This window comes from Biomphalaria glabrata, chromosome 2, assembly GCF_947242115.1.
Source record: "Biomphalaria glabrata chromosome 2, xgBioGlab47.1, whole genome shotgun sequence".
Taxonomy (NCBI): domain Eukaryota; kingdom Metazoa; phylum Mollusca; class Gastropoda; family Planorbidae; genus Biomphalaria; species Biomphalaria glabrata.
The window spans coordinates 53,677,801-53,703,599 of NC_074712.1; the positions used below are offsets into that span (position 1 = coordinate 53,677,801).

General features: G+C 32.6%; 1 protein-coding gene and 1 long non-coding RNA gene across 6 annotated transcripts in view; both read right to left on the bottom strand.

The window, feature by feature from the left end:
* The window catches only part of LOC106065287 (A disintegrin and metalloproteinase with thrombospondin motifs 2-like), a 60,803-nt gene that overhangs the window by 8,509 nt on the left and 26,495 nt on the right, over window positions 1-25,799 (bottom strand). Inside the window, exons 15-26 of the mRNA XM_056021223.1 lie at window positions 25,550-25,686; window positions 23,506-23,626; window positions 22,963-23,049; window positions 15,101-15,270; window positions 14,743-14,881; window positions 14,374-14,506; window positions 14,057-14,257; window positions 9,597-9,809; window positions 8,799-8,996; window positions 7,883-8,117; window positions 6,393-6,528; window positions 5,196-5,262 (exon numbers count right to left, since the gene is read on the bottom strand). Coding sequence (XP_055877198.1) covers window positions 5,196-5,262; window positions 6,393-6,528; window positions 7,883-8,117; window positions 8,799-8,996; window positions 9,597-9,809; window positions 14,057-14,257; window positions 14,374-14,506; window positions 14,743-14,881; window positions 15,101-15,270; window positions 22,963-23,049; window positions 23,506-23,626; window positions 25,550-25,686 — 1,837 coding nt within the window. The remainder of the gene's footprint in view (window positions 1-5,195; window positions 5,263-6,392; window positions 6,529-7,882; window positions 8,118-8,798; window positions 8,997-9,596; window positions 9,810-14,056; window positions 14,258-14,373; window positions 14,507-14,742; window positions 14,882-15,100; window positions 15,271-22,962; window positions 23,050-23,505; window positions 23,627-25,549; window positions 25,687-25,799) is intronic.
* Window positions 843-4,337, bottom strand: LOC106065038 (uncharacterized). 5 transcript variants are annotated; one of them, XR_008776678.1, is made up of 5 exons: window positions 4,277-4,337; window positions 2,662-2,804; window positions 2,139-2,238; window positions 1,623-1,736; window positions 843-990 (listed from the first exon to the last, which is right to left on the bottom strand). It is a non-coding gene; the product is annotated as an uncharacterized LOC106065038 (long non-coding RNA). The 5 variants fall into 5 exon arrangements; XR_008776680.1 differs by lacking the exon at window positions 4,277-4,337 and adding an exon at window positions 4,224-4,241; XR_008776677.1 differs by lacking the exon at window positions 4,277-4,337 and adding an exon at window positions 4,005-4,158.

A 25,799-nucleotide genomic window follows, 5' to 3' on the forward strand; every position in this document is an offset into this window, starting at 1 on the left:
AAGCCCATACTAGCCCCAATGGTTTAGTAACTGAGATTTTCATTGGGGTTTAATTAGGGATAACCCTTATTGTGCCAATATCGGTCCGATGCTGGCCTGAATGGTTTAGTAACTGAAATATTTATTAGGGTTCAATTAGGGTTAACCCTTATTGTGCCATTATCGGTCCAATGCTGGCCCTAATGGTTTAGTAATTGAAATATTAATTAGGGTTCAATTAGGGATAACCCTTATTGTGCCAATATCGGTCCGATGCTGGCCTGAATGGTTTAGTAACTGAAATATTTATTAGGGTTCAATTAGGGATAACCCTATTGTGCCATTATCGGTCCAATGCTGGCCCTAATGGTTTAGTAACTGAAATATTTATTAGGGCTCAATTAGGTATTATCATGCAAATACTGTCTCCGATGGTTCAGTCATTAAATTTTATTATGGCTTAATTAGGAATAATCTTAAATGTTTTACAATACTGTAGTTTAAAACAAATTCATTAGTGATTTTATTTATAATGCCCTTTTTGTTCAAATGCAGCTCAATGGTTAGTATGAGATTTTTAACCTTTTACATAGGTCTACTTTCACACTGATGATTTAGATCTAGCAATAGAATTATTTGACATAATTGTTTGGAAATTATAATAATTGAATCAGTGCATGATTTCTATATACATCTAGCTATAATGTCAACATATTTATAAAGTAATGGACAAGTTAAATTACATTTTTGGGTTTGAACACTATCAAACAATACAATTTTTGGTAACGTACTATATAAGACTTGCATGCTCTGATCATTTATTCTTAAATCAAACTTACACAATTAACTTTATTTTATTTTTTATTCATGGAATAATTAACTAACACAAAAGACAAATATAACAGCACAAACAAGATATCAAGACAGCATTTTCATTCAATTCTTAGCATTCTTTACAAGCTGACTTCAAGACTGGTGGCAATAATTCATATTTTGACTTCCATGCAGCAGCTGGAACAAATAAATATTATAGTCATGTAATAAAACTACCTTCAAGCTGTATTAATAATAAAAAGAATCTAACAATTAAACATCAGAAGACCTTACATTTATCTTGGTGGACATACTATTTAACGGTTATATTTCCAGCCCTTGATGATAAACGGTGCTCAAAAATTAGGTTGCTTCTAAAGCCTATTAAGCAACACAAAAATTAATGGTATTTCAAAATTTGGAGTTCAATCTTCTCCTTAAATTAAATGTTATGAATTGGTGTCAGCAAATGTGGCACTGGTATTTGACTATGCTAAAAGTGCAATGGCAGACTAGATCGAGCTAGGCTTCAATTCATTCAATATTATATTTTGTCCAATTTATTTATATTAACTTTATCACAGGCTCTTACTTATACAACTATATTCTGTTGTAATTAGAGTTCTATGGTAATTTTAAAAATAAGTTGGCTGAAAAGTTATTCTAGAATTAAAATAAACAATTATCACAGTGAAACTTAAAAAAAACACAACCAGCATATTTCAAAATTAGGATAGCATTTCTTTATTTACATTTAATCAATTCCATCCTATTAACAATTTACTTTCAGATTGCTGATCAGTAATCTAAAAGCAAAATTTAATTCTTACCTTCTTGAGCAGGCTTGCTTATGAAAAGATGATGAACAGCATCTGTACTGCATGCATAGGTTATTATTAACCTAAAAGATTAATGTCAACTTCCCCTAAAGAAAATGTGGCGATCTGTTAAAAAAAAATAAATAAATTAAAACATAAAAAATGTTTAAAGAATGCAAAAAAAAAAAAAAATTACAATAGAGGCAAAACACAAAATGTTTAAGGTAAGGTATACAAGAAGGATTGTTGCTATATAATGACATTAGGTCAAAAACATTTCTATGTAGGCCCTATTTTCATTGTATAAATGTTCATTATAATTTTTTATGCAAATTAATAATGAACTTAAATCTCAGTGAAATTACAAAAAGCTGAAGATATTGCTCTCGAACATTGTTTCACAAGATTAACATTTATTTTACATTTTTTTTATTTAATCGATTTGATCTCATTAAAATTTTCATTTGGTTTGGGGGGATTGGGGGTGTCACTGATCAGTAATCTTAAAGAAAAATTTATTCTTCGTACCTTTTTGAGCAGGCTTCCTCATGAAAAGATATTGAACAGCATCTGTAGTGCATACATAGACAATTCTTATTGTCAGCTGCCCTTAAAGAAAACTGGCATTCTAAAAAAAAACAAAAAACAAACAAAATAAAATTACAATAAAGACAAATCCTGAAATGTTTATGGTATGGTGTATAAGAAAAACTGTTGCTATAGCCTAATGATGAGACTCTGTATTTTTTCTTTAACAGTATCCACACAATGAAATTTTAAAAAGTCTAAGCCAAAGCCTTAGCTAAGCCTATAGAATGAATCCTAGATCAAATTGTAGAAAAATGTATAATATAATAATTAGTATTAAGACCTCTAGATATTCTAGCTAGATCTAAATATAATCTAGATCTATGTCTAGTTTATAGATCTTGAATTTCTAGATCTGTATAGATCTATTTAATTCTATTACATAGAGCCTAGAGTCTTTAAAATTTACAAAAAATAAAATCTAACATATATTGAGTATTGGTGAATAAAGATCTAACGCTACCTGGACCTGGTTATGTGGTATGCACGATGGACTGTTTGGTCGCCTCGTTGGTCTCTGCATGGTCGTCTGGTTCATACCCTGCAACTGCCATCACTTCCCTAAGCTCCTTTGAGGTTTAGACTACCAAGTAGATATCTTCAACTCTGAAGGAACATTTAAAAAAAAAACAAAAAAACAATGTCAATATAGGGTTAGTCTATAGCAGATATAGGGTTAGCTGTTAGTGGCGTTAGTCTATTATATATAGGCTCCTAATATAGATATACTATATATATAGGCCTACATATTTTTCTAGACATATCTCAATATCTGATTTTAAAACCAATATAAACGTTTGATTTTATTTATTTGTGTAAATTTAAACATTCTAAGCTCTAGACTAGATTTTCAAGATCTGGAGTGTAGGCCTAATATTGTACATTAGTCTCTACAAAGTAAATATCTATATTATAAGATTATAAGTCTATAGGTCTATGACTATAACTAGTTACTAGATCTAGAATTATTTAATCTAAATGACCTATCGCCTATAGTATGAAAAAATTAAAGATTAGTCTGTATTAACAATATATTAAATATTATTCTATATCTACTAAATTTTCTAATAACAACTAGATTTTAGAATCTAGACTATTCTAGACTATCTTTTATTAGATCTAGATCTAAGTTTACTAAGTCTTTGTTAGTATATCTTATAAGTCTAGGTCAATTTATTCTAACCTCAAAATATTTGAATTAGAATAGAACTAAAATCTATATGAGTATGAGTACTATGAGTATAATAATTATTATATTAATATACCAAAGTCCAAAGTCCTAAGTCTAAGTATTAGTTTACAGTTACGTGACTAGATAGGCATATAGACTAGATCTCTAATATTCTGCCCTAAAAGTTAAAAGGTAGTAGATTTAGATTTAAGATCTAGTAAGTCCTTAATTAAATCTAATTCTATGCTGCAGATGCATTTCATGATAGATTCTAGAATCTAGATCTAGAATCTATTCTAAATAGTAAATCTAGTCATAACGCATGCATGTTAATCACTTAAGTCTTCTAGATCTAGATTTAATAGGTCTCAAGTCTAGATATAATATATATATTAATAATATTATATCGTACTAGATTACTAGATCTAGTAGCCTATTACTACTATTAGATATTATAATAAAACTAGTCTAGAGTACTAGAGAGATCTATCTCTAGGTCTCTACTCTAGTCTAGATCTAGATTCTTAGCATTCTAGATTATCTAGAATCTAGATATATATATATATCTATAAATCTATTCTAAGTCTAGACCTAATCTACTATCTAGATTAGATCTGTTAGTAGTGTTAGGGTACTTAGAGATTCGTCATCTGATGATGATCTGTACTTGTGATAGGCTTAAGACTTTAACTTATAAGTTACGACCATTCCAATTGAATTTCCATGGCTGCTGCCATTGCTGCCATGAGTTGAAGAACATGACATATGCATTGATATCATTGATCAAGAAGTACAGCTCATATAATTATTTATAATAGATCTATTATATTAATGAAAGTCTAGATTGACTAGACCTAGACTAGAGTGACTATAGCTCTATAACTTGTAGTATAACTAATAACTTAACAGATTTAGATCTAGATCTAGTTAGCTCTAATTTGATCCACGTGTGTAGTTCTAGAGTGAAGACTGAATAATCCAGTTTGTGCCGAATATCGCGAGCTTAAAAGAAATAAATGCTTCTTTTTCATTGGTCGAAAAAAATGTTAAAATGTATAAAACTTTTTTTAAAAATCTAAATCTAAAAAAAAAAAAAAATATGTTCTCCTTTAACTTTAGATTCTATGTGTGATTAAATATTACTAGATATAGATATATTTTTTTAGTGTGCACATTAAAAAATCAGACACACACACACATACACTATTTGATTATGAAAAGTCTGCATTGGGCCCATACGGGTAAAACTTCACTATTCCAGTTAGGGATTTCCCCAATAGAACCCTAATTAATTTTTTGTTTAAATCTTAATATTACTTACAAAAAGGATTTAAAGCAACATTTAGCTTTAAGACGATTAATACTACATTTTAAAACATCATATTATTGTTTTTTATGTTATAATAAAGATTTCATCATGTTGGTTCTGGCGTGATTGGGGAAATCCCACACCGGCACGAAAGCGGAAAGACGTTAACGGCCCAATAACTAAAATCCCACACCGATCCGTTAACGTTTTTATAGGGGCGATTGTAAGTAGGTCAATCTACCCAATGAAACCTTATTACCCCACACCGCGCCAGAATGGTTTCGATGGGGCTTTGTTTATAGGGTATGGTTTAATCTCTTTTGTGGACCAGTGGGGGGAGGGGGTATCTGGGAGAAGGTTTTCCGTGCTGTCTTTAGGTGCTCAGTAAACACAACTCTGCGTGAGTTGGGTGTCGAACCTCGAACCCCTTCATACGTAGCCAAACCAAGTTCAAGTGTACTTGGTCTCTCGACCATTCTTCCCACTAGATAATGTTATCTACAAATTGAAACTTTACCTAGAATATAAGTCCTTATAAGCAGTGCAGTAGGAATACATATCAACACAATCTACATCACGGATTTCTGTGAAGTGACAAAAAAGATAAAGGCTTAGAGAGTAAGAAAAGAGAGAGCTATTTAGTTATTTGAAAAATTTCTTTAACTAAAACGTTGTTATTAATATTGTCTTGATATGTGCAATGTATTATTTTAACAGAATTTAAAATTCCTAAATTTAATTATTAAAGCAGGCTTTAAAAAAATTCATATCGAGGTAGTACTATCACAAAAAGTGCAGCATCAGAATGAAAAGTACTTATATTTTGGCTTCTGTAAAATCAATGGGAAAAAAAGGAAATTTCATAAACTTTTTAGTCAAGAGCATTTGTGCACATCACCTGTGGCTAATTGAATTGTTTACAGGCAAACTCAAATAGTGTTGAACAATAGGCCAGAGTAAGTAGAAATATACTCAAATAGTGTTGAAGAAAGAGTCAGTAGAACTGAGAACATGGTTAGTGCAACAGAAAAGTACATCAAACTTTTTTTTTAATGTAATAAAATCAAACATTATTCAATCAATAAATAATGCAGTGAAATGATTAGATTTTTGGCACATCAGCTTGCAGTCTTAACAATCTGATGAGTGAATTCATTGTTAATAAATGATCTTCAAGTGACAAGTGACAGTCAGTATGGTCATGTATTTTTTGACATTATACTAACCTATATATCATCTAGAGCAGTGGTTCTCAACCTTTTAAGCTCGGTGACCCCTTTTAACAATCCCCCACACTGCTGCGACCTCCCCAACACAAACACACATACAAAAGAGTAGACAATGACAATCCATAATTTCGATGGTCTTAGGCGACCCCTGGCAAATCCTCAATTGACCCCCAAGGGGGTCGCAACCCATAGGTTGAGAACCCCTGATCTAGAGTTTTTTGGCATTATACTAACCTATATCATAAAGCCCAAGGAAGTGATAATTTAGTGAGAATGGTGGTAGGAAGCCTCAATGTAAGTGCATACATGTAATATATGTAAATGCATATGTCTGTGCATATATGTATGTAAATATGTGTGTGTGTAAGTGTGTCTGTGTAAATATCAAGAGCACACTTTAAAAAATTACATTAAATCATTAGGAATAATGGAAGAAATATTTTAAAAATTAATTTAAAACAGTTTAGGAAAGAATAAAAATTTACTAGGGCACTCTTTCTTAATACAAATTTTTGACATTGGTGGAGGTGCATCTGTACATCTGTTGTCATCATGGTCTGACAAAGGATCGCCACAATAAACTTTTCTGTAATGTTTACCACGACCACAGGTCACAGAACACTGCACAAAAACAAAAGTTTGACAAATAGTTTAGGAAAATAATTTATGTGATTACAAAAGTACTGATTTAAATTTAAATTAAAAAAACACTATTTAAAAAATAAAACAAAGCTTATAGTGAAAGTAATTGCATTAGTTATATTGAACCAATCATGTAATTAATTTTTAATAGATATAGGCTAACAATAAAAAATTCGTGCAAATTTTTACATTAATTTCATTTTTTCAGTGCAACGTTCATGGTTATAGCATTCTCAATGTACTATGGTCTAATCTCTTTTGTAGACCAGTTGGGGAGAGAGGGCATCCAGGAGAATTTTACATGTAATCTTTTTAAAAGCAATTAAAACAAGCAAAATGAAAAAAGTTAAAAATACCAATTTGTATCAAATATGTGTATTAATATATGTAATTAAATTTGTAATACATCTAGACTAACAATAATAAATCTGTGCAATTTGAAATATTTTTACCAATTTTTTTTGTATAGCTCAATTTCATGCTTTTAGCTTTCTCAATGCGCTATGATCCTATCACTTGTCTGGACCAGTTGGAAAGTGGTATCTGGGTGATTGCTTTCTAAATGTATTTATATTCATGTTTGTGTTCACTAAGCTCAGACGATGACCTATAAAGGGGACTAATTCAGCTTATACCACCACTTCAGTCAAGTACAATCTTTCCCTTGTTCAAGAGACCAAACAAAATAGTTAATTACCAATATTTAATTTTTTTTATTATTTTAAAGTTAATTATTGTGTTGTCAGGTAAAAGAAATAATTGTGTAAAATTTTAGCTAGATCCAAGATTGGGTGTGGGAGAAATAATATGTACAACTTTTTACCATACAGACAGGATGAGTTGATATTAGCTTTGTAAAAAAAAAAAAGTTGAAAAAAAAATTGAACACAAGGTCTCTAGCCTCCATAACTGAAAGCTGACATACTAGCCAATGATCTATAAAAATACTAATAAAAATAGAAGGTTTTATGGTTATCTTTAGTTAATTTCTAATTTTTAGCCAATTCTCTACAGAAGGCTTATCTCCTCTTAGCTAGTGCTGTCTCTATATTTAAAAATTACGACTAATTGATCAAATAATTTGTCAAATTTTGAAATTGATTTATGTGTTGTCAATGGCAAAGAATAATTGTGCAAAGTTTTAACTTGATCTGAGAACAATTGGAAGAAATAACAAGTACAATGTTTGTACCAGACACACAGACAGTGAGTTGATACAAGCTTAAAAAAAAAATTAATTAGTTCTATTCATTTCCAATGAGTTTACTTTCTTATCAAATAAAAAATAAATCATGTAAATGTGAAGATAAATTACAAATGTATAATCAAATACCTCAGACCATTGACCAATTTCCCATTTTAGTGTGCAGGGCAGCCCTACACACAGTTTTCTTTCATCTGGCCTGGAGTCAAGGTCACACAAAAGGCTATCAACACTGATGTTAATCAGTTGGCCAGATGAATCTAGTTCTTGACAAACATACAGCCTCAACTGTGTACCATTTTGGTTGCAGGCTGCATCACAATCTGCCCAAAGATCTGAGGGTTGCCAGGTGTACAGTTTGGGTCTTTAGAAGGATGAAATGTATTTCAATTAAACTTGATTGTCATAATCACTCTATTAGTACATCTAATGTTTATGCTTATTGTCAGAGTCTTTCCTTTAATTGTTGTGGATGGAACAAGAACAAGAGTCAAACACAGAGGTATTTTGAAATATTGTAAGTCTGATTTCATGGCAAACCAGAGATCTTATCTTATCTTATAAGATGGGCCAGTGTTGGAAAGCAACCACATTGTGGCTGACCCTGAGCCAAAAGTCACATGACCACAAGGTATGCAGCTTGTTAATGAGTTACATTGTAGTGCTATAAAAATGTTATGCCATTGATTTATATGTATATGGTTTGATAAATTATTGCTGATGTTGAACATTACATTATGTTTTGATTTTATCATTATTGTCAATACCCATGTTTGTCATTGAATCAATTATTTGTGACTTACTAATTCACTAATTACTAATTCCATCATGTTTGAATTGCAGATTGAAACTTACCTGTCGGGGGCCCATGGAAACCCTACTGAGGTAAAACAAATAAATGTCTACAATATCTGGTCTAAAAAATTTGGTCTTCAGAGAAAAATATTAACATTAATAAAAAGAAATATTATAGTAAAGAATAATGAGAAATTAAAACATAAAAGAAAGTCTACAATACTGATTTCTATTGTTTTTCAATTCTTACTCAGATTTGCAAGGATCAGCAGTGCATGGTCTGGACACTGGTGTTGGCTTACTGACATTTTCACATCTTGAAACATCAACAATGTCAACAGTGCCATTTTTATTCTGTGTTTCACAAACCATTCTATTCACTTCAGTACCAGTTTCGCCACATTTAGCATTGCAAGCTTCAAAGTAGGGGCCTGTACTCCAGCGTAATCTGTTATAATAAAAAAATTTAATAATGTGAAACCAAAAAATTCATTTTTTTAAATTTAATTATTGTATATAAAAAAAATTTAGAGCTGAGAAAGATAGTGAAGTAGCTGGTGATTTCGTTCTTTTAAAGAAAAGTAAAAACTTAATAAGAATAGAGTTCTACATCTGTTACCCTTTGACTTATGACACTTATGTGTACCAATTGCATATGTTTTTAAATAGTATCAAAGTTGGCATGTAAATACTAACATAGGAAACTAATTCAATTATTCTTGGGTACAAAAAAGTAGCTTCAATGGGTATAGCTCTTTTTTTTAAAGGATTATTATAAAGATATGGCAATAGAGGAGGAGGGCAAAAAAATGTGACCAATGTCAGTTCTTTTGCAGGCTATATTAAAAAATAGGACCTAAGTTCAGTTTCATAACAATTAAAGGATAAAACTATATGGAGAGCTCCCTGATTTGGAAACCACTGCGCAGTTCAGCTCAGATATTGGTGTAGTCATCTGAACGCTCCAACATAAAAATGAGAAGGAAAAAGAAGAAAAACTTAAGGATTTTAAAATAATGATGAAGACTGGTCAAAGACAGTTTCTTACTGAGGCATACATGATACATTGGAGCATGTCTGAGTGTCTTTAAGTTTGTCAATAACATCTTGACATTTGACTGACTCCACTACATTTTTACTCTCCACCAAACCATTGTCTCTCTGTGTGATCAATTCACACCAAACTTCACGACGCTGTATAGCCTCAGAAGATTCACTCTCACAGAAACAATGAGACCAGTTGGATGCTGCCAACTGAAATCTAGTAAGAACAAGATTACAAAGAGAGTTTGTGTTACACAAACTCAGAGGCGGCCCCCGTCGAAGTCGGATCCCTGTCGGATCTGCATATTCGCAAATAATATTCAAGAGGTGATTTAATTTTGATGGTCAAAATTAATAATGTTTCAAAGATTCATTTGCCGTAAATTTAAATTAAATAAAAAATTTTAGATTAGTTTTAGTAGGCTATATTAAAACATTGCAATATTGATCAAAATGTTTGGAAAGAAAAATCTACACTTTTTTTTTACACTTTAAGTTTAGAAATTGAAATTCTACATCTTAATCTAGTCTATTTTAGTCTAAACTAGATCTAGAAATTCTAGATCTAGACTCTAAAATAAATTTTAATTAGAATATAAATCCAGATCTAGATATACTGTAATAAAAATCTAGATCTAGTTAATCAAGATATCATTCCTTTTTTAAATGCGAGTCACATAACGAGGCTTAATAAACATTACTATACCGAGTTCTTTTAGCATTTCATTTGAAGAATTAATTCCATATAACGTCAGAGGGAAAAAAAAACACTAGGTCACATGGCCTAGCTAGACTAAAAATCGCATTCATCATTACGAGCCATTTATCGAGTGTTCATAGACATTGGTGCACCGAGTGCGTTCTTTTAGCATTTCTTTTAAAGAATTCATTCCATATGACGTCAAAGGAAAAAAAACACTACGTCACACGGCCTAGCTAGACTAAAAATCACCTTCATCAATACGAGCCATTTATCGAGTGTTCATAGACATTGGTGCACCGAGTGCGTTCTTTTAACATTACATTTAAAGAGTCCATTCATATGATGTCAAAGAAAAAAAATTCCATTACCTCACAATAGGCTAGTACTGGTACCCTGAAAAAATATCTTTATTTACACGAGATATTTGACGAGGGTTTGTATACATTGGTGCACTGAGTTCTAATAGAATTTATTTAAAGAGGATCAAAGCCGCATTGTTTTTGCGTTTTGTCTGTCAGTCGGTCTGTCCGTCATCTTGATATAAAAAAAAACAACAACTAAAAGTTATTAAAAATTGATTAACCTTTATTTTACATTTCAAAACATCGCAATAATTTTTAGGTATGAACACAATTGAAAAGTTTATATAATAGATTGTTCCGGATGTTTGTATAAATAGTAAAAGAAAAAGAGAATTTCAGATAAATGTCATACCGTCAATTAAATTTTTTGGATGGTCTCGTATAAAAATTAGATGTACTACAGCCATGTGGAGAGATTTTCATACCTATACTTTGGTGTTTGGATTCTGTTTTCCTTAAAAATCGGAACATAATATTAACGATAATTAGATTTTTTAATGTTTTAGGTAGAAAGTTAAATGTACTGTAAGAGAGTACTGAGTTAAAATATTTTTCATAAAAATCCGAAAAAACATTATTTCGTAAATGAGAAGATTTTTGTTTATTAATTAGAAGAGGGAGTTCAAACAATTATTTGGCGTTAGTAGATTTTTAAATAAATTCGGAAATTTCTGGCGACGATTTGTAAGAAACAAAATCCGGAACATTCTTTATCGATTACAAAACTTCTATGTTATGTTTCAGCAAGAAAATTAAATGTCTAAAAAGTAATTTTCAGTAATCAATTCTAGTAAATTACTTTTTTTTAAAGCCCTGAACAACCTATTGTCGATATTTTAAAAATTTGTTTAAAGATGAAAATACGGAACAATTTGATATTGATAACCAAATTATAGTGACGCATTGTCAAATAATATAAGTGTAAAATTAGTAAATTATGTGATTTCAAACAATCTTTAGGCATAATTCATGTTTTATAAAACAATATCTGGAACATTTTTACACTTAATGAAATATAAGTCAGTATAGAGATTTTGATTTAGCATTAATATGCTATTTACATAAAAAATGGAACAACATATTATTGATAATGTGTTTTTGCAACGTTTAAGCATGGAAATTGAATGTAACATAAGTTAGTAGAGCAAACAAACATTTGTTGGCGTTGATTAGGTTTGCACAAAAAAATCTGGAACAATTAATTTTTAGATACTTAAAATTATTGAGATGTTAAAGGGTAAATCAGATTTTCAATAGCTTTTAGAGTTCTAGTTTTTTTAATCTAATCGTGACGGACAGACCGACCAACAGACAAAACGCTCAAAAATAATCTTCTTTTATTCGGATTGGGGCACTAAACAAAAAATAAATAAATTCAGATTTTTAAAAAAAGTTTAAGGAATTGGTTTAGCACCTGATCATGTTGCGACGTTACGCTACTGCACGAAAATCGCTGCATAAAAAGTCCATTAAAAAAAATGTGCGTGATATTTACATACAAAGTGCATTATTAGCCCTTATAAACAAACAGAAATGTTTTCTTTTAATTTTAGCAGCTAGTTGACCAGAAAAAACATCTTTAACTATTATTTATATTTGTTGTAAACATTTCCTGTACATTTTTAAAATATATTTGACTTAGTGATACTGAAAATACGCAAAAATTGTCCATCTTTGTTAGCATATTGTAACATAGCCTCCCTTACATTTACGTAATTGTTTTAGAATTGGTGTATTTTTATGAAAAAATCGCTTGCATAATTAATTTTATAAATTAAATGGTTTGCTTTTAGAAAACCAAAAGTAGCCGTTGCACCTAAACTTTTCAAGCCGCATTTAATGATGAAATAATATTTTTCATATCTCTTCTAGTTTTTGAGATCTGAGTGTGACTGACGGACAATTTGCACAAACCTAATAGCGGCTTTTCCCCTTACGGGGGCCGCTAATAAAAGTGATGTATAAGTTAAAGAAATGGAGAGATATCTCATTACTAAGACAACTGCAGACACAAAACCATATTTGGTAAAAATTGGTATTTTCAACTTTTTTTATATGGAATGGCAACAGGGAATGTCAAGCGAAACCTTGAAAATTTCAGATGCTATTCTCAGAGACCCCTTTCAATGAAAGCAAAACAGCTGAACTATGATTTTGATGTGACAGTATATGTGCACTTTCTTTCCATCCACAAAGATTTCCACAAAAAGAGTTTATAAACATGCACAAAAATAGTTAATATACGTAAATAAACACATGATAAAATCAAATCAAGAGATCAGTAAACTGCTTATGTCTTGTCTTTTTCTCTTTATTTTGTTTCAAGCCTACTTTACATATCTTGTTAGTCATTGTAATCAAATGTTCAGCCTCTTTCTGGACATTTGTTCTAAATTGTTTCTTTTAGTGCATTGACTGGTTGCATTATTAAATTGGCTGTCTGGTCATGTGGTATGCACTCTGGACCAAGGTTAGATTTAAGTATGTGAAGGCCCCTACACTTTTTCAAAAGCTTTAATATAGATCCACTTAAAAATAATAATACTAATATCTAAAAGCATACCATATTTTAGTAAAAAGAAAAAGAATTCTTTTATAGTAAATCTCATTTTCCCTTTAAAAAAAAATTCAATATGCTTATTTTAGTTATAAAAAATTTATATTTTTGAGTTTGTGGAGGTTAAGGCCCTTGGTAGATGCACTGCTGTAAATATGGAGCTGCATTTACATATTCCAAGCATGCTAGCGGACACTTCTTATTCATAGCAGTGTTGCAAGCCGATGTAAGATTTAGCATAAAATGTTAGTGGTAAAAATGCAAAAATTTTGTTTGAGCTTGAAAAAAATCTTAAATTCAGATATATTTCAATCTCTTTTCTGGAAACCCCTTTCATGTTCAGTTATCAGGGCTGTAGCCTTGCCTGCTGTCATCCCTTTAATCCAGCCCTGCTCTGGAATGGTTTGAACCCTGCCCACTGCCATCCTCCTTTGTCCTGCAGGGGGTTTGGGCAAGAATGTAATTCTGTTCAAAATCTGAACATGTACAATAAAAACACAAAGAAATTAATATAAAAAAATTGAAAGTGTCAGGGATGTTTGTATCAAACATTTTACCATGGGAAGAAATGTATTCTATACAGTGGGGAATTCAGTGAGCTAAACACCACATCAAAGTTTATCAATGATATAAAGCTTTCTTTTCCACTGTCTTCATTGTTAATTATATTAACTTTTTAGTTCTCTAATCTTAAGTTCAAAGTCACAATATTTAATGATCTTTTATTATATTCTCCATGTTTTAACTGATGCCATTTGAAAAAGTCATAACGCAGATGAACACATAATTTGTTAAAATAAAACTAGAAAGTCTTCCTGTATTAAAAGTAAAAAAAAAAATACCTTTCTACTGTTGGGCACGGCTTCCCCTGACAGCTTATAGAAATTTTAGGCTCACTAAGATGTTCACATGAAGAGTTTGCTACTTCTATAAAAGTGTTGTTGGGAAACTTTTTCTCACAATGAAATTTTTGATATTGAAGTCCTGGTTGTCCACAACTGGCATTGCATTCTTCATAGGTATTCTCCATGACATAGTTGTAGCTAAAACAATGAGTTCAAATATCTTCAATATTATTAAAAGCATTAGTTTTATCATTTTATTTATGTTTTTTTTTTCTAATTTTTAGTTTCATAAATGATTATTAACATTAATTTACATTGCTGTTGTGCAAGAGTCTCGACGACATGAAACTTCATCTTTTCTTGGCACTTTAAGTAGAGCACATTTCTCATCCTCTACTTTCTGGCCATTGTCTTTATTATAACATATATGTTGCATGACATGAACTCCTGTAATGGAATAATTAATAAAATACATTAGAAGAAATAAATTTATACATTTTACTAACAAGCCATTGGAGAATAAGAATCTGTAGTACGTTAGTAGCATGTTAAATTGTTGGTTTCAAATATTGTAATTAAGGAACTAAGATTCTTAAGAATTTTTAATAAGATCAATAAATGTTACATATATTTCAGCAGAAGATAATGGTATAACTTATCTGTTTCATCATGTTCTTACTTACCAACACCACATATGACTGAACAATCTGACCATTTGTCAAACTTCCAAGCATATTTATTACTTTCATAGCTGTTATCCTTTTTGTGCACTGTATAGCTGTAATAGATAGCTGTTTCATCCATGACTTTATTTGGATAAACCTGGTACAATAAAATCATCATTTTTAACAAAGTCCTAGACACAAAGCCAACTATCTTCATAGCTTTTTAAAGGCGCTAATGAAAGTACTGAACTTCAAAGTAAATTAATTTTTTTTTATCAATGTTAAATCATTAAAACCTGTGTATTTGTTAAAAAAATGGAAGGCTGATAAAAGGGAAAGAAAAAAATGATAATTTTCAGTAATAGCTTATGCTTACCATAACTTTGACAGTGTTTCTAATAGGACCATTGCATGTTATAGTCTCATTAGTGTTCCTACTGGTAGTCTCATAGACAAACATGGCTCCAGCCATAACAAACTTATTATCATCAGACTGTTGCTTGTCTCCATTTAGATAATACCGCCCATACTTAGGATCAAGTAAGGCTGGGAAATAAAATAAATATCACATTATAGTTTTATATTACAGATTCTATACTTCAGATCTATTTTTATAAATCCTATATTTCTTGAAATAAAATAGCAGCCATGTCATGTAACAGTGATCTCTAGGTGAATTACACATGAAAGAGAATAAGGCACAATCTGACATACATGACCATAGTAGATTTCTCATAAGTATTTTGGAAGATAAAAGCTGTAATAGTTTTATTCATTAAAAATAAAAATAAACTTTACAGAATCTTAAATGCTGCTGGTAAAATCATTAGCGCTCGTGTGGAGTTTTTGATCTCCCATCGAGAGCCTCCCCAGGTGGCGGATACGGGAATGCCCTCCAGATATGGTGGGTACCGGGGAAATAAAATACCCGGGGTGGACCAAAATCAAACCTGCTGCCTTGCAGGAAGTGGAGGGATCCACAAAGGCTAGGGCACCTTACCCGAAAATAAAAGCAGCTATCCAGAGAGCTGAAAGGGGCAGCCCCCCAGATGGTTATGCACAGGGCTAACAACTCTGTCATATAAAAAAAATACTGTTACGAAAGCTAATACACACAAGAAAACCCGAACAGATCTCAACGGAAAACGACCTAGGCCTGGAAAAGGACATGATTTTTGTTTTGCGACATGGAACGTGCTAAGCCTTTATAGAGCAGGTGCGCTAGCCCAACTTACTGAAGTGTTAAAGAAATATAGGATACCCCTTGTAGCCCTACAGGAAATCAGGTGGAAAGACTCAGACATTCTCAGAACCAAGGAGTATACTATATTTTATAGTGGTGGAAGCACTAACAACTTAGGTACAGGTTTTGCTGTTAAAAAGGAAATGGTAGGTAATGTCATTGGATTTAAAGCTGTAAGTGATAGACTCTGCTCACTACGTTTGAAAGGAAAATTCTTCAACATATCATTTATCAATGTTCATGCCCCTACTGAAGATGCAGATGATAACACAAAAGAAGCCTTCTATGATGGACTGGAAAGAATTTACGATGAAGCACCAAAGCATGACATCAAAATAGTCCTAGGAGATTTCAATGTAAAAATTGGAAAGGAACCAGCATTCAGACCAATAATTGGCAAAGAAAGCTTACATGAAGAGACCAACAATAATGGCATAAGATTAGTGGATTTTGCATCAGGAAAAGGAATGTCTATCAGCAGCACAAAATTCCAACATAAGAATATTCACAAGGTAACCTGGATCTCACCTGATGGCAACACCCAGAATCAAATAGATCATATACTCATAGATAAGAGACATGGATCAGACATACTAGATGTAAGAAGTTTCAGAGGAGCTAATGCTGACTCAGACCACCTACTAGTAAAAGCTAAATTTAGACAAAGAATAAGTACCATACACAATTACCAAAGAAAGAGAGCACATTAATATGAGTTAAAAACTCACAAAGGATCCACTTGTTGCAGAAACTTATAGAATGGCACTCCAAACGCAACTGACAACATTAGAAAAGGACTGCGAAAATAACATAAATGAGCATTGGGAAATAATTAAGCATGCTATCAAAAGAACAGCAGAAGAGGTTGTTGGACTTAAACAAAAGAACGAGAAAATAGGGTGGTATGATGATGAATGCAGACAAACTATAGAAGAGAAGAACAATGCCCGAATGATAATGCTACAGAGAGAAACCAGGAACACTAGACAGCAATACAATGAAGCAAGAAGAAGGGCCACAAAAGTTGTAAGAAAGAAAAAACGGGAATGGGAAATGTCCAAGATTACTCAAATTGAGGAACTAGCAAAGGAAGGAGACATGAGAGGAATGTCTATGAACATTAAAGATGAAAAGAACGGATTTCAAGCTAGATCACACATGTGTGAGAACAAAGATGGTCAGCTTATTACAGAAAACAGCAGGGTCATTGAGAGATGGGCTGAATACTTTGAGGAGATTTTAAATACCACTGAAGATGGAGACAATGGAGAATATGAACTGCCACATGGGGGACCAGATCCCTTAGTGAACCCTCCAACACTCATTGAAACATCAGAAATAATTAGGACCATGAAGAATCACAAAGCACCAGGAGAGGACCAAATCACAGCAGAACTAATTAAATATGGAGGGAAAGACTTACATTCCCAAATACACAGACTAATATCAAGAATTTGGGAAGAAGAAGTAATACCAACAGAATGGGAAACGGCTCTTATAACCCCATTACACAAAAAAGGATCCAAGTTAAAGTGCTGTAATTACAGAGGAATCTCTCTACTAAATGTGACTTATAAGATACTGTTTAGGCTTATAACTAAGAGACTTTAAAATATTCAGAAGAAATCTTAGGTGACTACCAATGTGGTTTCAGACCCAACAAATCCACAACCGACCACATCTTCACACTAAGATGTATACTAGAAAAATGCCATGAATACAACATACAAATCCACCAACTCTTTATAGACTATAAAATGGCTTATGACAGTATCAGAAGGAAATACCTATATGACACACTACAGGATTTTGGAATACCCAACAAGCTGACAAGACTTATACATATGACATTAAACAACTCAAAAAGCAAAGTCATAATACAAGGAGAACACTCACGGGAATTTAGGATTAAACGAGGATTAAGACAAGGAGACGCACTTTCCTGCATGCTTTTCAATTTAACACTGGAGAGAGTTATAAGAAATATACACATAAACACAAGGGGAACTATTACTAACTACTTCAGGAGAGAAAACATGGGTCCACAACCAACAGGGACGATATACAGCCAACCTCTACAATACCTTGCTTATGCCGATGACATTGCCTTATTGGGTAAAGAAACCTCTGACATCGCTAGAGCCTTTATACAACTAGAAGAAGCATCTCGACCAGCAGGACTTGAGGTCAATGACAGTAAAACCAAGTACATCACAATGACAAGAGACAATCAAACAGAGGGACAAAATATCAAAATCAAAGATCACGAATTTGAAAACGTCCAAACTTTCAAATATCTAGGAAGTACTATTAATTTAAAAAATGACCTACTAACAGAAATAAAGGAAAGAATAGCAGCAGGCAACAGGGCATTTTATAGCACCCACCATTTACTTAAGAGCAAAACGATTTCAAGAAAAACCAAGAAAATAATATACAAAACCATAATAAGACCAGCAGCAATGTATGGAAGTGAGACCTGGACACTGACAAAGACATCTGAAAATTTACTTAACACTTGGGAAAGAAAAATTCTTAGGAAAATCTATGGTGCCATACAGGATGAAACAGGGTGGAGGACACGCACTAACCATGAGTTATATCAATTATATGAAGACCCACCAATAGTGAACGAAATAAAAAAGAACAGACTACGTTGGGCAGGTCACCTTGAAAGAATGTCAGACAACAGAGGGGCGAAAATCGTATATAGGCAAAAACCAAAAAGGCAGGTGACCCAAAGGCAGACCCCGAATGCGATGGATAGATGACGTGGAAGCAGATCTGAAGCAGCTTGGGGTTAGAGCGTGGAGACGAAAGGCCCAGGAGAGATCTGAATGGAAGGATGTGTTAAAGCAGGCCAGAGCCCTCCATGGGCTGTAGCGCACTGGGATGGATGGATGGAAAATCATTAGCAAAAAACAAATCCCATTTGGGCAGCTGTTTGAGACAAACATTCAAAAAAAAAAAGGTAAAAAGGTTCTAGAAATAAAAATCACCCTTAGAGTCAGGATTTTAAAATTTTACCATCAGAAAAGAGATACAAGACACCGATAGCAAAGACAAACAGACACAAAAACTCTTTTTGTTCCCCTGGCAATAAAATCATTAAAGAGAAGCTATCTGATATAAACTTTTTGCATCTAAATTATGAGTGAGTCTGGTGTGAATATATATTTTGGTTTTCTATAATTATAATGTTTTTTGTTTGGTGTAATGCACAAATTGTAAGACAAATTTCCCAATGGATAATAAAGATTATTATTATTATTATTAACATTTACTGCTTTGTTTGTATTAGGTATATGCCTTGGTGGCTGGTGAATGATGTGTGACTCAATATTTAGGTTAAACACCTTTCACAGAAGTCCAGTGTAGGACATCCTATACTTTTATTACAGAGCTATTTTTCTTCATCGCTACAAACAGAATTGGTTGAGCCAAGACCTTTGTTACTTTGGACTGTGTTCTCTTGGTATTGAGCAGCTCACTTTGGACTGTGTTCTCTTGGTATTGAGCAGTTCACTTTTGACTGTGTTCTCTTGGTATTGAGCAGTTCACTTAGGATTGTGTTCTCTTGGTATTGAGCAGTTCACTTAGGATTGTGTTCTCTTGGTATTGAGCAGTTCACTTTTGACTGTGTTCTCTTGGTATTGAGCAGTTCACTTAGGATTGTGTTCTCTTGGTATTGAGCAGTTCACTTAGGATTGTGTTCTCTTGGTATTGAGCAGTTCACGTAGGATTGTGTTCTCTTGGTATTGAGCAGTTCACTTTTGACTGTGTTCTCTTGGTATTGAGCAGTTCACTTAGGATTGTGTTCTCTTGGTATTGAGCAGTTCACTTAGGATTGTGTTCTCTTGGTATTGAGCAGTTCACTTAGGATTGTGTTCTCTTGGTATTGAGCAGTTCTTGTAGAATTGTGTTCTCTTGGTATTGAGCAGTTCACTTTTGACTGTGTTCTCTTGGTATTGAGCAGTTCACTTAGGATTGTGTTCTCTTGGTATTGAGCAGTTCACTTAGGATTGTGTTCTCTTGGTATTGAGCAGTTCACTTAGGATTGTGTTCTCTTGGTATTGAGCAGTTCTTGTAGAATTGTGTTCTCTTGGTATTGAGCAGTTCACTTTTGACTGTGTTCTCTTGGTATTGAGCAGTTCACTTAGGATTGTGTTCTCTTGGTATTGAGCAGTTCACTTAGGATTGTGTTCTCTTGGTATTGAGCAGTTCACTTAGGATTGTGTTCTCTTGGTATTGAGCAGTTCTTGTAGAATTGTGTTCTCTTGGTATTGAGCAGTTCACTTTTGACTGTGTTCTCTTGGTATTGAGCAGTTCACTTAGGATTGTGTTCTCTTGGTATTGAGCATTTCACTTTGGTCTGTTCACTTGCTACTGAGCAGTTCACTTTTGACTGTGTTCTCTTGGCATTGAGCAGTTCACTTTGGACTGTTCACTTGCTATTGAGCAGTTCACTTTTGACTGTGTTTTCTTGGTATTAAGCAGTTCACTTTGGACTGTTCACTTGCTATTGAGCAGTTCACTTTTGACTGTGTTCTCTTGGTATTGAGCAGTTCACTTTTGACTGTGTTCTCTTGGTATTGAGCAGTTCACTTTTGACTGTGTTCTCTTGGTATTGAGCAGTTCAATTTTGACTGTGTTCACTTGGTATTGAGCAGTTCACTTTGGACTGTGTTCTCTTGGTATTGAGCAGTTCAATTTCGACTGTGTTCATTTGGTATTGAGCAGTTCACTTTTGACTGTGTTCTCTTGCTATTGAGCAGTTCAATTTTGACTGTGTTTACTTGGCATTGAGCAGTTCACTTTGGACTGTTCACTTGCTATTGAGCAGTTCACTTTTGACTGTGTTTTCTTGGTATTAAGCAGTTCACTTTGGACTGTTCACTTGCTATTGAGCAGTTCACTTTTGACTGTGTTCTCTTGGTATTGAGCAGTTCAATTTCGACTGTGTTCTCTTGGTATTGAGCATTTCACTTTGGTCTGTTCACTTGCTACTGAGCAGTTCACTTTTGACTGTGTTCTCTTGGCATTGAGCAGTTCACTTTGGACTGTTCACTTGCTATTGAGCAGTTCACTTTTGACTGTGTTTTCTTGGTATTAAGCAGTTCACTTTGGACTGTTCACTTGCTATTGAGCAGTTCACTTTTGACTGTGTTCTCTTGGTATTGAGCAGTTCACTTTTGACTGTGTTCTCTTGGTATTGAGCAGTTCACTTTTGACTGTGTTCTCTTGGTATTGAGCAGTTCAATTTTGACTGTGTTCACTTGGTATTGAGCAGTTCACTTTGGACTGTGTTCTCTTGGTATTGAGCAGTTCAATTTCGACTGTGTTCATTTGGTATTGAGCAGTTCACTTTTGACTGTGTTCTCTTGCTATTGAGCAGTTCAATTTTGACTGTGTTTACTTGGTATTGAACAGTTATCCATTTAGACATAAGTTTAGGGATCTCATTCTTCTCTGGTCATCATTTTTTTTTTGCTCTGGTGAATGCTTTCTGTAGAATGAATGATTGCTATTGACTGGCCATTGTCCACAATATGAATTTGCAAACTTCAACAATAATCCTTCATTATGTATCAATTAGTTGAATTTCCCACCAATCTGTTCCTAAAATACTTAAATGGGTGAACGTCTGCCATCTCTACACATGCATTAAAAATACCTTAGCACACACAAACATTAGGTAACATTCAATTAGCGTCTTTAGCGTCATCTGTCAGTTTTAAATTCAGAATTTTTAAAACTAAATCATTTAATATGCACTGGAAAAAAAACATTCAGAAGTAAAAAAAAATGAGGTTGTTTAAAGAAACCTCAAGAAACTTTTAAAGTTAATTTATTAATCAACAAGCAAAATACAAAAAATCCTTAAAAAAAAACAAAGCTTATCTTAAGGAGTATAACTCCATCCTTAAAACTATATCTACCAATAATGTACAAGTTATTTCCCTTATTTGATATCAAGCAAAATAATTAATTACCAACAATTAATTGACTAATTAAATATTTTTGTTTATTCATTCATGTTTTGCTAGGTACAATAAATAACTATTTAAGTATCAACTTGATCAGAGAACTGTGATGGAGAAATAGCATTAACAATCATTTAAGGGGACTAAACCCAACAAATTTATCCATACATGTGAATACTGAAGTATTAGTTTCCCTTGTTGCTATAAAGCAAAATACAAATCAATGAATTGCCAGTAATTTATTGTCTAATTGCTTACTTTTTTTTTTTATTGATTTGTGTCTTGTCTTCATGTCAATGAATAATTGTGCAAAGTTTCAGCTTGATCTGAGAATGGGTGTTGGAGAAATAACACTTTTTACCAGACAGACAGACAGAGTGAGTTGATATAAGCTTTAAAAAAATTTTCTCAGTATTGTCAATATAATCAAAAGCACTCTAGAGAACAAATGACTTTGCAAAGGAGAGAGACATTATATGTGTTTTTGGTTAAGCTATTCAAACCTTTAATGAAAATTAATTTTTACCCATAATTTGTTCAGGCATAAAATACAAGCATCTAAAAACTTTTTTTGCTCAGTTGAATGCTGACTGTATAGTGTTTTTTTTTTCTAAATGATGCTTCAAAAAAATGCACTACAAATTTTACAATGCTAGCAACTCTTCTGACAATCAAAATTTTTAGCACTAATAATAGGAGTGCACAATCTTGGATGGACACACCCTATTTCTAAAGGTTTTAAGAATCATCACTTTTTATTAACAATAGTGAGCATAATTGTAGGCAAGCTAATGAGCAAACATTCAGCATCAGATCTGAAAACTCTGTTGCCTTAATCTCAATAGTTTGAATTGTCACAAAAAAAAGTCCATAGTACAAAGAAAGCAAGTAAATTGTTCAGTGTACCTTAAAAAGGTACAGAAATAACTTCAGAATGGAGTCCTGCAAAATTAAAGAATTAAAAAGAAATCAATTGCTGAAATAAATTAATTATTTATAGAATATACCTACCCAGAAACTGTGAAGACTGTTTTGTTTCCATTATTTTGATGTGTCTAGCATTTACTGGTAATGTTAGAACTTCAATATAGTCCTGGCCTGTAAATCAGAATAATAAACAATTTGTAATGTTAACTGGTGAGCATACCAGACAAATTGTGATACAATAAAAGAGTAATGAATTCTAATGAAGCAATGAACATAGTGTTTATGTTGCAAATATAAAGCTTGCAAAAACTTCACAGTTCCCGGTTTTTTTCCTTTTCCACACACACACACAAAAGACTTCCACTGAGAACTGATTCTTTCCCTTTTAAAACAATATTAAAGTTTAAAGTGATACAATATTCATATAAATGCTGAATGCACTATGGACAATGCCATGATGGTCCAAGGTTCTGACCCAACCTGCTGCCATCCTCAGCTGCCCTGCAGGAGGTTTGGACTAGGATGTAATAATCTTTTCTGAAGAAAATTCTAAAACTTACCCTAGTTCTAAAACTTACCCTAGTCCAAGATACAACACTTCTTAAGCAAATTATAGTCAATTATAACCTGATTTTGGTTTCTGTATAAAATATCCTGAGATGACTTTACAGCCTCCACTGTTTCCACCACACACACCACACATGTCCTCTTTCAAAGTAGAGTTGAACTTCCCATCACATCCTACTGCCTATCAAGTCAAGAAAAAAATCACAGCAACTAAAACTATGTAAGCTATCTATACAAAATAAATCAACAATTTAAACAGTTTGTTTATGCAAAACATGTCAAGTGTGTAGTCTGACTTTAAGACAGTGTTGGTTATGGCATATATGCTAATGAACAATTAGAAGAGATATCCTTTATTTAGTGCTTGCTATGATGTCAGATACTTAACCCATTTTTTTATATTAATAAAGCTATAAAATTTTTCTTACCTTAAAATTAAAATATTGTGATAATTAATAATTTTTATAAAATGTTTTATTAATATGTGGTAGCAGTCATTACTGAAACCTAGCTTAGCAGATGTCACAGCTGAACAGCATTTATGGAATAGTAAAAAGGTTTCCAGCTTGAATTGAATCAGCTTTTCAAAGCAAAGATCAGACTTAACAACAATCTTCAAGCTCATAGAAAATGACATTTTACTCATCTTTGACTTATATATGAAATATTATTTTTTGACGGTTGCAGCCTGTGTGGTTCTGGTATTATACAAGTGTATAAAAATTATTGAATATTTATATTAAAAACATTCATTCTGGTGGTTTGGGTCTGCTACATTTGATTGATCATAGATCTAATGAGTTAAGTCAGTCATAATAAAGTACAGAAACAAATTCAAAATTCAAACTTGCACAATTTATTTTAATAAATTTGAGTTCTGGAAAGAATGAGCACAAACAACTCTTTGACTCTATAGGGTGTCACATCCTTATTTAGTAGCTATTGTGACATGTATTAGTTGGGAAGCAAGGAGTACACTGTATATTCGTGCTCATGATGTTTCAGGTGAGAAACAAGGGACCACAGTTGAAATCTCGTTTTTGGGAGTTGATCACATGGTCAGAAATAGTAGATGCCATGTATTTTAAAGAAGACAGACGTGTCTTATATCTTAAAGTTGAAAGTATTGCTAGTTGAGTGTTTGAGGAAATTCTATTTGGATTCTGTTGTATGATTATGTGAACTATTTCATGTGATCTCATTGATGGCTGGAATTGCTTGAATCCAGAGGTCTAACAAATTTTTTTTTTCAACAACCACAACTCAACACAGGTGACTATTTTTGTTCCAACTTGAATCTATTTTGATTTCTAGATCTAAATTCGCTATTTTAGATCTGGAGCACTGTCAATTGAGTTAAGATTTTAATATCAAGACATATGTAAAACAAATCGCCAAAAGTTCAACAAAAGATCAACTCAACACATTTGGTTGACCTCGATATCATGTTCTAGGCTAGTATATAACAAAGTATTATACATTGAACTGAAAAGTTCATGAGAATACTAAGGAAAGAAATGCAGATTCACAACTTCCTTTCTTTTTTTTTTCTGTCCTTTTTAAATACTTTACTCTATATTTATCTACTGGAAGATGTCTTAATTCAAAGAAAAGAAAGAAAAACAAATCTGAATTTTTAGAACTATTTTTAGCCACACTTGATAAGACTACTGCTTCATGGGTGATAATATCACAGAACTTCCATTGTTAGCAACTGCCAAATGATTCAGGGCATTCATACTAAGTATTTTATACACATGTAGCTGAAAAAACAACAACTAATAAGTATTAAATTATCAGCTCCATCACTATGTTTGTAATGAAATAGTAAATACTAGAATACCAATAGCATTGCTTTATTCAACAAGATTAAACTACAGTAAACAGTTAACAAGTACAAACACATCTCACACAGTAATGTTGAAGTACTATGAACATTCACTGGACATGACCCTCTGACACACTGGATACTTGCAGAAAAAAAACAACTCAGTTACACTACAATGCTATTTTAAATCAAGGTCAGTAACTCATATACCAGTTTGGCACTATAGATTTAGCGCAGGATTGTTCTGTACATATGTCAAAGATAAAAGTTACTTACCAAACATTTCCCCTCCATACAAATATTGCTGTTGTTCCTTGAGTAGCTGCATGGTGTTCCATCAGATACAACCACAGTAATTGTCTTCACACTATTAGTATAGGATGACTTGCACGTCTGAAAACATAGGGAGTCATCTGGTTTGGAAGAAAGGTTAGAAAAAGTTCAGAATCATAAATTTAAACAAATTTATTGCAGTCAATCTCATGAATGTGACTGTTGGGCTAATATTTTTCTAATAAGATATTTG